Source organism: Tupaia chinensis, unplaced genomic scaffold (assembly GCF_000334495.1).
Source record: "Tupaia chinensis unplaced genomic scaffold, TupChi_1.0 Scaffold149383_1, whole genome shotgun sequence".
Taxonomy (NCBI): Eukaryota; Metazoa; Chordata; class Mammalia; order Scandentia; family Tupaiidae; genus Tupaia; species Tupaia belangeri.
In genome coordinates, this window is record NW_006209227.1 from 760,235 (window position 1) to 774,228 (window position 13,994).

General features: G+C 55.1%; 1 protein-coding gene across 5 annotated transcripts in view; it reads left to right on the plus strand.

The window, feature by feature from the left end:
- The window catches only part of ARMC9 (armadillo repeat containing 9), a 199,255-nt gene that overhangs the window by 181,004 nt on the left and 4,257 nt on the right, over window positions 1-13,994 (plus strand). For 3 of the 5 annotated variants that reach the window (XM_006171120.3, XM_014585263.2, XM_006171122.3), the window contains 2 exons: window positions 3,109-3,221; window positions 7,607-7,736. In XM_006171120.3, the coding sequence (XP_006171182.1) occupies window positions 3,109-3,221; window positions 7,607-7,736 (243 nt within the window). The remainder of the gene's footprint in view (window positions 1-3,108; window positions 3,222-7,606; window positions 7,737-13,994) is intronic. The other 2 variants (XM_006171121.3, XM_006171123.3) reach the window with 2 other exon arrangements.

The following is a 13,994-nucleotide window of genomic DNA, read 5'->3' on the forward strand; positions in this document are numbered from 1 at the left end:
GGGGGCCACGACAAGGACCGATCACTCTTTCTAGCACAGGATGGCGTTTCTTTGGCTCCCGGTTCACTTGGGGGTCAAGTCTAAATCCCCAGCCTGGCCTACAGGGACCCTTTTAATGCACATGCCCCCAGCTATCACAGCTCCCCAGGACACCCTGCCCTACACAGTCCTTCCACAAGTAGGAGAGGGGGTGTCCACGTTGTCTGGTGCCTAAAGTTACTGTAACAACACAGCGTGTGTGTGTATCACATGCTCGTATATATATGAGTGGGTGTGTATATGAGTATATAGATAAATGCACACGTGTGTATGAGTATACATGTGAATGTGTGTACAGAGTGCACATGTGTATGAATATGTGTGTACATGTGTCCGAGTTTCTGAGTGTATATATGTGTATCACACTCATATATATGAGAATGTGTATATATGAGGATATATATGAGTGTGGACATATATGTGTGTATGTAAATGAGTATGTGTGTACATGAGAGTGCACACATATATATGAGTATATATATATATGTGTGCATATATGGTGTATTTGGGTACCTATATGGGTGTGTGTGTACATATCTGAGTATATGTGTCTATGAGTGTGTATGTGTATATCACACACACACACATATGAGGGCCTATATATGAGTATATATATGAATGTGCACATATATGTGTATGTATATGAGTAAATGTGTGTACATGAGAGTGTACATACGTATATGAGCATTTATCTGTGTGTACATATGAGTGTATACAAGTGTGTGTGTGCCTATCACACACATGAGTGTGTACATATACATGTGTGTATATGAGTATGTGTGTATACATGAGAGTGTGCACATATATATGAGTATATATGTGTACATGAGTGTATTTGAGTGTGTACATATGTCTGAGTGTGTGTATCACACATATATGAGTGTGTATGAGGATATATGTATGGATATATGAGTGCACATGTGTGTATGCATGTGAGTATGTGTACATGAGTGCACATATGTATGAGTATATGTGTACGTAAGTGCATATGAGTGTGTACATGTCTAAGTGTGTCTATCACACATATAAGAGTATGTGTATATGAGGATATATGAGTATATGAGTGTGCGCACATATGTGTGTATATTAGTATATGTGTGTACATGAGCATGTGCACATATGTATGAGTATATATCCGTGTGTACATATGAGTGCATAATGTGTATCACACATGTATATATGGAGTGTATGTATATGAAGATATATGTATGAGTATATGAGTGCACCTGTGTGTATATGAGTATATATTTTGTGTACATATGAGTGTATGTGTGCGTGTATGTGTCTAAGTATGTATCACACATGTATATATGGAGTGTATGTAAAGATATATGTTTGAGTATATGAGTGCACATACATATGTATGTGTGTACATGAGAGTGGCACATATGTCTAAGAGTATATATCTGTACATATTGAGTGAATTTGAGTGTGTATATATGTCTAAGTGTGTGTCACATGTATATATGAGTGTATATGAGGATATATATGTATGAATATATGAGTATGCACGTGTGTACATATATGAGTGTATGTGTGTACATGTGTATATGAGTATATCTGTATATGAGGGTATATGAGTATATACTAGTGTGTACATATGTGTGTGTCACACACATATATGAGGATGTATGTATATAAAGATACATGTGTGAGCATACACATGACAGTGCGCATATATATGTATATGAGAGTATATATGTGTGCATACACATATATTAGTATACATGTGGGTACATGTATGAGTATATACAAGTGTGTATGTACATCTATGAGTGTGTTACGTGTTTTGGTTTCCTCGGTTGGTGGGTGCGGCCTCCTCACCTTGCCCACAGTATCTTCTCTGGGAAACTCGCCCCCTCTGGGCCCTGGCCAAGCCCACCCCAGAGTTCAGGACTTAGTGCTCCCTCCTTAGGACGCCATTCCTGCCCGCGGGTGGTTAGGGCCCTGCTCGTCTTTGCGTGAGGTTGAACCTGTGGACTTGGCCATCAAGAGCAGTCATTCTGTAGATTGCACCCTGGGCTGTTGTCGGGGCCCCACTGGCCTTTGCTTCAGTGGGTGGCCACTCCCCACACTCCCTGGCTACACGAGGCAAGCGCGGTTGTGTCCTGCACGGTCTTGCTCAGGACCTGCTGTCACGGCCAACCCGAGGGGCCTGCCCAGCCCTGCCTGCCCTCTGCCAGGCACAACGAGGCGGCTGAGGGGTGTCTGCGGGCGGATGTGGTCCTGCGGCATTGGGTGACCCAGAAATGCTTTGCAGGCAGCCTGCGGGCAGGTGACAGGAAAGGCTGTCCCCGTCCTGCTCCGCCTGATTCTTGGCGGACTTAAGAGCTTGCTCTGCCCTCGCTGAGTGGATTCATCTCTTCTCTGCTTCATCCTTGGAGAAAATCCAGATCTGTGCCTCAAGTTGTTGGGCTAAAGTGTCATGGTCCCATGTCACCCGAAGCCATAGACATAACTGCGCGTTAGAAAAAGTATGCTTGGGGACCGGCAGTTGGCATAATGGCTCTGTTGCTGGACTCCCATGTAGTCGACTACGGTTTTGAGTCCTGGACCTGGTGGCTTAAACTCATGCCGTGTGCGTGTGTGCCCAAGATCCCAAGAGGAGAATGGAGGAGAAGGGCAGGGGGTGATTTCTCACTTTCTGTCTCTCTGTCTCTGTCTATATATATGCTTAATTGACAAAAAAATGAGAAGCTGTTTGCCAATGATAATGTGTATGGTAATACTCTTGTCTTGACTGACTTGCATGGTTTCTGTGTTGGAAAAAGAAATGTATACTGTAAAGACATGACAAAATGTAAATATAAATAAATAAATAAATAAAACTATTTAAGAAAAAAGAAGAAGAAGCATGCTAATAAGCCATGTGTCCCTGGAAGTTGACAAGGGGGCTGACGAGCAACGCGAGGCTCCTGCCTCCCAGGGTCAGCCTCCTGGTCTCGGCTGGTCCCCTGTGAAAGGCACACCTGCCCACCCTGGTCTGACAATCCCAGCACAGCCCCCTCACTTGCGGTGCCCCCCCAGCCGGTCCTCGTACTGACTATGGGTCCCCATGTTTTCCTGCAGGCTGGAGGACCATCTCACTTCCCACACTGCCCGACAGGCCCTGCCAGACCATCACCGGGCCGTCGGCAAGGAGGGCCGGCCTGGTGCTTCCGAGTCCTGCGTTTCCTCTCCACGTAAGCATGGGGACAGCGGGCCGTCCACTTCGGGCGCCAGGTGCCTGGAATTCAGCACATCAGCATGGGCGTTTGCAGTCATTCACTGCCCCTTGGGCTCAGCCACAGCCCAGGTCAGAGGCCTCTGGACCTCCGCTCACACAGCTAGACCCCACGCTGGGCTTCTCCAGATCCCCTTCTCAGAGCCTGTGCTCCCGGATGGGATTCCTGACCGGGGAACTCCGGGTTTAGTGTGAGTGGTAACCTCAGAACGAGGCACACCTATGACCGGACTTGGTTCCTCCAACTGGCATGAGGGCGCCCACTGAGTGTTGGTTGGCTGGCCTGGGTCAGAACACTTGACAGGGCTGGGACCAGCAGTTTGCGTAATAGCTATGACTCCCACGTAGTTCACCGCAGTTCAAGTCCCGGACCCAGTGGCTTAAACTCATGCCGGGCGCGTGTGCATGCTTGCCCAATCCTTAGAGGAGAATGGAGGAGAAGGGATTGCGGTGTGGCCATCCTCCGAGGGGGTGATTTCTCGCTTTCTGTCTCTCTGTCTCTGTCTCTGTCTTTCTAGCAAGCACACGCACCATGTAGCAAAAACCTCTCCAAAAAATAATAGAGCATGCGGCAGGGCACAAACAACTCGGGGACTCAACCATGTTTTGAAGAAGCATCTAGCTGAGTTAACCAGAGACAGATGAGGGATAAGAGTACTTATTAGATGCCAGAAAAAATATATATGCTTTCAATCAGATAATGTACAAAGTGGTTTCTTTTAATTTTCAAAAGGAAATTAAAAGGATTATGAGCAGGCCAGATAAGACTCTAATTTCCATTCAAATAGGAAAAACAACAGCAGAGTAGGTCCGAGGCCCTAAGAAACATCTGGACGTTTGTGTCATGTGCTCACAGTTGGTTTCCGGTGCCTTCCCGACTGGCTTCCATGCGGCCAGTGGATCGTCCGGGATGCAGGGAGGGTCTCTGTGAGCGGTCTCAGCACTTCGGTCCACACTTACCTGGGAGGGGTTTTCCAGATCTGTCCACGGTAACACGCCTTCTCTGGAAGGTGATTCGCTCAGTCCTTTGTCCAGAGACTTCTGTGTCCAGGTGGCAGGCTCCACGGTCCAGCAGTTTTTGCCTGTTCAACCTAATGCCATGGAGTTAAGGGTTTCAAGGGCCAGCCCCATTGTATAGCGGTTAAGTGCCATGCCCAGGGAGCTGATTCCCACACGGCCAACCGCAGTTCCAACCTCAGCCCTGGTGGCTTGACAAACACGCCAGGCCCATGTGCTTGCTTGCCCCGAACCCTGGTCAGAGGGAGAGGTGGCAGTAAAAGGACTGCGTCATACGCTCCGCTGAGGGGCGCTTCCTCTGTCTCCCTGGCGACTACGTGTGTCCCCTGATAAGTACAAAGATGGCTAGCTCTGCAGGCCTGGACTTCCCCACCGAGCATTCAGGGGGCTTGTCTGATCCGAACGTCCTTGTTTCATCCAAATGATTAAGAGTGTGCCTGGACCCCTTGAGAAGCCTCGTCGTGCAGTCTGACCTGGAGGGCACGCCCTGCAGTCGGCAGGGACCGGAAGGGCTGACGATGGCAGTGATAGCGAAGCGATTGTTACTTTCAAGAACGATTGGTTTTTAACCCTAACCAAGTCAGGGCTCTGCAACTTTCGGCTCCTTGCGTGAAAATGGTGGGTACTCAAAGGACCCTCTGCTCCCTGGGGAGGCAGCAGCTGCCCACCAGCACCCCGCAAAAGTGACGTCGGGCTGGGGCAGCAGCCCTTCCCCGGTCCTGGTGCTGGAGATGGCCCGACAGCCTAGTCCGCACGCTAAGACCCTGCTCCGAGAGTCCCTTCCGTGCACCTGCTCCTGTTAGCCGACCTGACCCGCTCCCCCCACTCCCCCACTACAGTGGACTCCGGAACAGAAACCCCCAGCCCTGCCCTCCCACCCGCTCAGAGACGGAATGTCAGCTGCTCTCCATGGCCCTGCCAGGCCTGGCCTGAGCTCAGGCCAGCTCCCTCATTCTCCTTGAAAATCCTGTTACTTGGTAAAGCCAAGCCCAGTACGTTTTCTCGGGACTCCCGGCTTCCTGGGCCAGGCCCCACTTTTCCTGCCACCCTCTTTCAGACTGGCCACTGCAGCCTCAGCCTCGGGCCTGGTGCTCCTGCTCGGCCTCCACCTCCACTCTTCCCGCCCTCGCCCATCCTCTACCTGAGGGTGACAGGCCTCCCCGTGCTCGGACTGCCATGTTTAGACCGGTTCTGAGGCTGTGAGTGAGGGTGCAGATGGGGCTATCCCTGTTGAGGGGTGAGGTCCCCGGCGAGAGGGCAGGGGGGGCTGGTGTCGACGTCGCTGACTGCATGGCTCCTGTTTCATGCCCTCCCCACTCAAGAGCCTGCGCAGACTAGACTCCCTCAGGCCCTGCTCTCCCTCCACTCCTTCCCTCCAGTCTGTCCTCACCTCCCTGCCAGCCCCGGCCAGCCTCACCGGCTGCCCCCTAAGTCTTCACGCGTGACTTCCATGGATGAGGACTCCTGGCCCGTGGGAGGCAGATGCCGGCCTGTGGCCTACATGTGGGGCTGCTGCAGTGAGACCCTCAGCACTCAGGGCTCCTGGTCCGTACTGAGGGGCAGGCCGGGCCAGAGGGACGAAGGGTTTACACCATGGCCTCGGCCCCGAGGCTAGAGGGGAGAACAGCGCAAGCCATGCCGGAGGGATGTCGCCCTGACTCCCCACCCCACTGCAGGCTATGGTGCTGGCCACCCAGGGCCACGGTGGTGCACGTGCCTGGAACACACAGGGCGGGTCACGCCACAGTCCCTTCTCCATCTCTCCATTCTGTCTGGGTTTGATGCACACACACACACACACACACACACACACACACACACGGCGTGTTTTCAAAGCCTCCAGGGCTGGGATTTGAACCACACAGTTGGTGAATGGAATCCGGCTCTGTTAACTACTAGTCTATGGCGCCAGCCTGAAATTAATTTTTTTCATATTTTCTGTAGAGATTTTTGCTATAGGGCGTGTGCACTCACGGGAGAGACAGGGACAGAGAGGCAGAAAGTGAAGAAATCACCCCTCCGGTGGAATGGCCATGTCACAATCCCTTCTCCTCCATTCACCTCTTGGGATCTTGGGCATGCACGTATATGTGCCTGGTATGAGTTGTAAGCCACTGGGCCCAGGACTCGAACCGTGGTCAACTATGTATGAGTCCAGCGACATAACCACTACACCATCTGTTGATCCCAAGCCTGAAATATTTTCATGTTTATTTTATTTAATTTGTTCTAGAGCACGTGTTGTCACCAAAGAGAGACAGAGAAAGAGGGAGGGGCAGGAGGCAGTGAGAAACCACCTTTAAGGGGATTCGATGGGTGATTCTCCTCCATTCTCGTCTTAGGCTCTGGGGCACGCACGCTCACATACTCGGTGTGTTTCTCAAGCTGCCGGGTCCCAGACTTGAACCAGGCAGTTGGCCATGTGGGGTCCAGCCGCCTTAACCCTCACGCCACCTGCAGTTACTTTTTAAATGGAAGCGCTAGGAGTGTGAGCTCAGGAGGCAGCACATCCAGGCCCCCTCGCAGTCTGTCCCATGTTGCTTCTCCCAGGACATGGACCTCGCCTCGTGGCTGCAGGACAGAAAGAGAAGTGGTGGGGCTGCAGAAGAAGGGGAGCATGTGGGACCCGGCAGCTTGAAAAACATGCAGGACACGTGTGCATGCATGCCCAAGCACACACATGTGTCCATGATCCCAGGCTGGCTGGATTGCAGCACATAGATGCTGTTGGGGGTGCTTGTCTCTCCCCCGCCACCCCACTATGGAAAAAATAAATAAACTTAAAAAAAAAAAATCACCTGCAGACAGCCTGTCAGCAGGCCCTCATGATGGCCCCTCGGCATGCAGTCCGGGGCTTGGTCTGCTTCCCCGTGGGGCCTCCTGTGTAACCTGGGGCCTGCCTCTGCCCCTGCCATGGCGCCAGCTGGCATCCTGGGCCCTATACCCCTGGTCGCACAGAGGGATTCAGCACGAAGGAGCTGAGGGCAGCCCGTGAGGACCCCGCGTGGGGTGCCGCGTGTGGCAGTGAGAATGCAGGACACCCTCACGTTCGCATCCCAAATACACAAGGGCCGCTCTCTCGGTGCCTCGTGCTCTGCGTGGAGGGGCCTCGCAGTGGCCAGGGAGGCTGAGCAGGGAGGTGGCACACCCCTCGTCTGCACCTCCTGCCCACCAAGCTCCCAGGCTGGGAGTAAACCACCCTGGTCTGCGGGTGCCGGGGAGCCAGCAGGGTCTGGCCCAGCGTGTGCTCTCCTTGGCGCTCCGGCCCAGCCCAGGAAAGCACCCCAGGGGCGCCAGGCAGACGTGCACTGACCCTCTCTTCTCCAGCAGCTGTCGAGGCCCAGCCAGGTTGGTGGGTGCCAGGAGGACGTCAGGAGGAGCCTCACCTGTCCCCCACAGCAGCCCCCAGCCAGCCAAGGGAGGTGCCCTGGGACCCGAGCAGTGGAGATACCACCAGGTAGGGGAGAGCTCCCCCAGGCTCATGCATCCTCGTCCTCGTCCAGCCGGCTTTCGGGTGTGCCCCACAGCAGATGCTGAGTGCCCAGGTGGCCTGGGAGGCCCCTCTGAGGCCCAGCCCTGACAGTACACACCACAGCACATTGCACCGTGGCCGGGCACGCCATGCCCAGATGCCCAGTGAAGTGCGGCCGCGACACCTGACAGCCCGTCCGTCCACCGAGTCAGAGCCCCAGGCGAGGGGCCTCCTACCCGAAGCCATCGGCGTCAGACCGAGAGAGCGCATGAGCAAGCCCAGGGCATGGGATTCAGAGTGTCTGGGGGCCGTGTCGTCTCTGGAGAAGACGGGGGCAGGAGAGGTGCAGAACGAGGCTAGTCCATGGTCTGGCTCAGTGCAGCTTCCGAAGACACCCTGGGCCCGAGCGGGGAGGACCGTTTCCTCTTCCTCGTCACTAAGTGAACACGGCCAGCCCTGGGTGGGTTCCCAGGGTCCTGTAGATCTGGAAAGTACCTTTCCAGGGATCTCACCCTGCCCTTCCCTTCTGGTCTGAAAACACCTGCCCGGGGCAAGGGGCCGTCTCAGACGCCGACCACCAGGCCTCCCGGCCAATCAGTGACCACAGGTGGAGGCCTCTGGGGTGGGAAGCAGCCTCATGCAGGAAGGTGTGGGCTGACCCCGTAGACCTGCATTCCCCCTCCTGACATAGAGAACTGCCATAGGGCCAGTCCAGGCCCCTGCCCAGCCTTTCCTGCAGAGTTGGAGGTGCTTCCATGGCCATGTCCACAGGGAGAAGCTTAAAGAACAGGCCACACCTGGCCGTGGTCCCCATTCACCTGGCCTGATGGGCCTCAGGCCCTGGGGAGGCCACTCCAGGCTTTGCGGGTGCTCTCCTTCCACGGAAAGGCATTTGCCAGCCCTGGGCCTCCCCTGAGTGCCCTCCCCCAGGCTCCCGCGGTGGAAACCCCACAGGAACCCCTCAGGTCCTAGAACTGAGCACCCCAGGAGCTGCCACAGCCATGAGGACTGGAGGAGCACCTCACAGAGCCTGCAACCCTGGGGAAGTCCAGAGAGTGGGGAGGCCGAGAGGAGGAGGGTGCAAGGGAAGAGGCCGAAGGCCCTCCCTGCAGTGGGCCGCGCGGGCACCTTCCTTTCCTGACAGTCAGCGAGAGGCCGGGGCGAGGGTGGCCTGGAAGAGGGCTGTGGGGACCAGAGTGGAGTGGAGGTGATGGCTCTGTGAGCTGACCCACTCAGGAGGGTGCAGAGTTCGCACCCAGAGGCCTCTCGGAGAGCGCCAGGCAGGCGATGCTCACGATCTGGGCCTGGGGGTGATTTTGTCAGGACCCTTCTGGGGATATCTGTGTCCTCTCTTGCTCATGGGAGAAGTAAGTTGGAGAAGAGGGAAGATTGGAGGGCATGTGGGAGGTACTTGAGAGTGCTAGGAGGGGCCGAGCCCTGGGGTGAGGCGGAGGCTCGGGTCTCCAGCCCGATTGCTGATGTGCCGGGGGACCGGGGGACCCACGTCCCTGACCCGGACCTCTTCCCATCCCAGAGTGGTGAAGGGAGCGTGTCTGCCAGGTCAGGGGTCTCTGCCTCAACCCCTCAGAGGGCCACCCCTCCCTGCAGGTCAGCCAGGCCAGACCTGCCCTCCCGGAACTGGCTGGTCCTTGTTCCCTCCTGTAAACGCCATGTTCATTTCTGGGGTGCCCACTGGGGATAGCCCTGTCTCCCTAGAAATGATTGGGAAGATCACCCCGAAAGCTCTCTTCTCAGAAACGTCCCCCACAGTGCACCACGTGGGCACTGGCACACGGTCCCCGTGATGACCCGTGACCCCTGGAGGGCCACTCCAGCTGACTGGGCAGGGCCTCTGCCTGGCAGTCCCCTCTGTGTGGTCCAAGGGCAGGTGAGGAGGGGGCTCCTCACCCGAGGTCAACCTCAGACCCGAACCAGAAGCAAAGGCAGTTAGGGCCCTGGCCTGTCGTGGACAGAAAATGGCTCTTTTGCAACACTGTGACTTTTTAGAGATCATAAGAAAAGTTTACATGCATCTACATAGATGTGCCGTTTTCATGACAGAGGGCATGTGTACATACATGAAGGAGAAAGGGGGCAGAAAGAAAGCACTCCCTACAGGGCCCTTTTCCCTTTAACTCCCCCCTCATCAGGATCCTGGACACGTGCACGTGGGCCCAGTGTGTTTCCAAGCTGGGCTGGGACTCGAACCCTGCTCAGCCCGTGGGACCTGGCTTCCGCTGTGCAGTGTGTTTTCACTGCAGCCCCAGGGTCTATGTCTGTCCCCGAAGGACACAGCAGCTCACAGTGACACATGGTCATCCAGCTGTAAGGACCAGGCAGGACCCAGGAGGCCAGGGAGGCTAGGTCAGCATAGCTGCATCCGGGGTCATACATGCACACGTGCACACGCACGGACACGCACAGGCACACTTGCCCCTGAGGACATACATGTATGCGTACACACACGCGCATAGCTGCACCTAGGTACATACATGCACATGTGCACACACGGGCATATGTATGGCACACTTGCCCCCCGGGGACGTACATGCACACATGCACACACGCGGGCATGCTTGCACCCAGGAACATACATGCACACAGGCACACACATGAGCACACACACACACACAGGCACTCTTGCTCCAGGAGATGTACATGCACGCGTGCACACACACATGCATAGCTGCACACTGGGATGTACATGCACACACACACATGTGCCCACTTGCACACGGGGACTTTGTGAGTTCTCTCCATTGGCTTTCGCCCTCCTCCAGCCCCCGACCCTGCCCCATCCTGGGATGAAGCAGCGCCTGAGCATCCCTCTGAGGCTGACAGGCAGCAGCCACTCATTCCTACCCGGATGCAAACCCAGGGGACGTGGCTCCCCTGCCTGGCTGGTGCCGGACAGCCGGATTATGACTCAGCGGCATTCCAGACTCAGGTTGGATTCAGCCTCTCGGAGGCCTTTCATTGCTGTCCCTGCCCACACAATGTCCCCATTGATGAGCCGAGGTCATACAAGCGGCCAGCGCTCTAATTGCCTGTCATGCAGCACCTCCCATTCCCGCTTATCAGAGTCTACCCGGCACCTTGTGTCCTGCATTGGTGCCTCCCAGCTGCAGGGACAGTGCCCTGGCTGCCTTTCCACGTGGGTCTCTGCTGGGCCCAGTCTGGCCTCACCTCCTGCCAGGCTTCACGCTGTGCTGGCCCTGGCCCTGGCCCTGGCTGTCTCCAGGAGGCCGCGCTCACCAGGCTGGAGGACAGGACCCAGCTCCACCGCCTTCCACCCCCACCTCCCACAGTGTTCCTTCTAGTGTCCCTGTAGAGACCAGGGACGGCGGTGCGCCCTCTGGGGCCAATACAGCCAACCCCCGCAGAAGCCCCCGAGGTAGTTCGGAGGGCCCTGCGGGGGACGGGCTCTGCCCAGCCAAAGGTAGCTGCCTGCCGCATCGGGCCCTGTTCGTCCCGCAGTGGGAGGAGCTGGTTAGAGGGAGCCGCGTCTGAAGACCGCTTCCCACACCAGCACTACCCCACCTGGCAAAGGCCACGGCCGAGGGCAAGGGGAGGCTGGCCCGTGAGGTGTAGTAGGGCTCCCAGAGAAGCAGAATCTACGGGGGCGGGGGCTACACATGTAGTACAGGGAGACTGAGTAGTTGATTCATCCCTTTTTAGTTTTTTTAGTTTTTGCTACGGAGTGCCCATGCACACCAGAGAGAGAGAGAAAGTGGGAAGCCACTTGGCAGTGGCGACGGCTGTACCATGATCCCTTTTCCTGTAGTCTCCTCATGGCATGTCGGGCACGTACACACGTGCGCCCAGCGTGATTTTCACGCTGCCAGTCCGCAACTCAAGCAGCACAGCTGGCCATGTGGGGTTCGACGCCTTAACCTCCCACCACCTGCTGGCCTGATTGACCGAGTTGAAGGAATTGGCTCACATGAGAAGGACTGGCCGTGGTGAGTCCAAAAAATAAATAAATAAATAAAAAATAAAAATCCAATAGGGTAGACCAGAAAGCTATCGACGGAGGCGCTAAAACCCGCAAGAATCCAAAGGCAGCCTTCCTTGCTGCTCAGGGAACATGGGTCTGCTTCTGTTCTGACCTTCAACTGGTTGGGTGGGGGTGGGGCCCACCCATGTCATAGAGGGTAATCTGCTTGACTCAGTTCACTGGTTTAACTGTTGACCTCACCAACAGACTTCATAGAAACATCTAGAATAATGTTTGGCCAAAGATCTGGGCACCACAGCCCAGTCAGATTGACACATGAGAATAACCATCATACGGGGTTCTGACACACATTGCCAAGTTGCTCTCCTACAGGGGGTGCCAGGCCCTGCTGCCCAGACCGGCCTCCCCTTGCCTCTTGCCCACTCACCACAGCTGACCCTGATGTGCAACCTGACTCACTGCCCACTGGCCCTCAGCCACATCGAAGCTGGTCACCTCCTGGACCTGTACAGCCAGCTGCACCCCCGGCAGGCCCCTGGTGATGTCTGAGGGCTGCCTTCCTGAAAGCCCACGCTGGCCTCCCTGTCCCAGGACCGGGTGGCGGGGACATGCCAGGTAACCCCGGCCGTTACCACTGCCAGTAACGGCTGCCGGTGTTCACTGCGTAGTTTGGACTAGTTTCCCAGTTGTTTCTTCTCAAATTACGATAGATGCCCAGGGTTCGGATCCCGGGTCAACCTGAGCACACCTGGTACATGGGAATGCCCATGATCCTGGCTGGCAGAAAGGCTTGGCAAGGAGTGCATCATGCAAGACCCTCTCTCTCCCTCCCTCCCTCCCTGGAAATAAATAAACTATTTTTGAGAGAGATTTTTGCTATAGGATGAGTGCACTCACAGGAGAGACAGAGAGACAAAGAGACAGAAAGCGAGAAATCACCCCTAGGGGGCATGGCCATGCCGTAATCCCTTCTCTTCCGTTCTCCTCTCAGGGCTTTGGGCACGCACGCACACACGCCTGGCGTGAGTTTCAAGCAGCCATGCCTGGGACTCGAACTGTGGTCAGCCAGGTGGGAGACCTGAATCTTAACCACTACACCACCTATTGGTCCCAATAAACTTTTTTTTTTTTTAAGGGGAGGCCAGCTGCCAAGTGCGATGTTGATGTGCCCAACATCCAAGGAGGAGAATGGGGAGAAGGGATGATTACGGCATGGCCATCCCCCAGGGGGTGATTTCTCTCTCTCCCTCTGCCTCTCTGTTTTTCTCCACCCCTCTCTGCCTCTCTCTGGCAAGTGCACAAGCCCTCTAGCTAAAACCAGGAAAAGCGGGGAGGCTGCTTGCTAACAACACAATGTTAATGCAGCACTCTGATGCTGAACCCACACGGGAAGGTCCCCAGTTCACATCCTGAGGCTTCTCTGTACACACCAGATATGTGCATGCAGCCCGCAGTCTGGGTCGGTCAAGACCGGGCGTGGATCATGGCAGGAAGACTGTTGGGGATGCCTCTTTCTGCCTCTCTCTATCTCTGCCTCTCTCTCCTTCATAGAAAAATAAACGTTTTACAAAATGAAAATATTTTGATAGTGCTATAGTTAAAAATAAGATGGTGAAGGGACCAGCAGTTAGCGTAATGGCTATATCGCTGGACTCCCATGTAGTCAACTGCGGTTCACGTCCCGGACCCAGTGGCTTAAACTCACACCGGGCGCATGTGTGGGCGCACCCAAGATCCCGAGAGGAGAATGGAAGAGAAGGGAGTGCGGCGTGGCCATCCCCCCTGGGGGGGTAATTTCTCGCTTTCTGTCTCTCGGTCTCTCTGTCTGCCTGGCGAGTGCATGCGCCCTATAGCAAAAACCTCTTCAAAAAAAAAAAAAAGAAAAGAAAAGAAAAAGAAAGATGGTGAATATATTGTGTATACTTTACCACAATATTTAAAAATTGGTGCTGCAATAATGACAAAAATATCAAAATTAGAATAGCAGAACATTGAACTGCCTCCCTAGACCGGACCGTGAGCTCCTTGGGTGTAAGCGGCGTGGCGGCAACGTCAGCTCAGTATCTGAGGGGCTGGCGGCCAGTCAGTAGCCCCACTTTGGACTTCCTAAGAGCAGGAATTTGGTCTTGTTCACCTTTGATCCTGAGCCCAATTCCGAACAGCGAGAAGCAGACCACCAGGGAACCGCTTAGCGCGTGGATCAGGTGAGACAGGACATGACACGGATGGCTCATCGCGGGGTCTCTGACTTCACGGTGGTGCCAGAGCAGGTGCAGTCAGCAGGA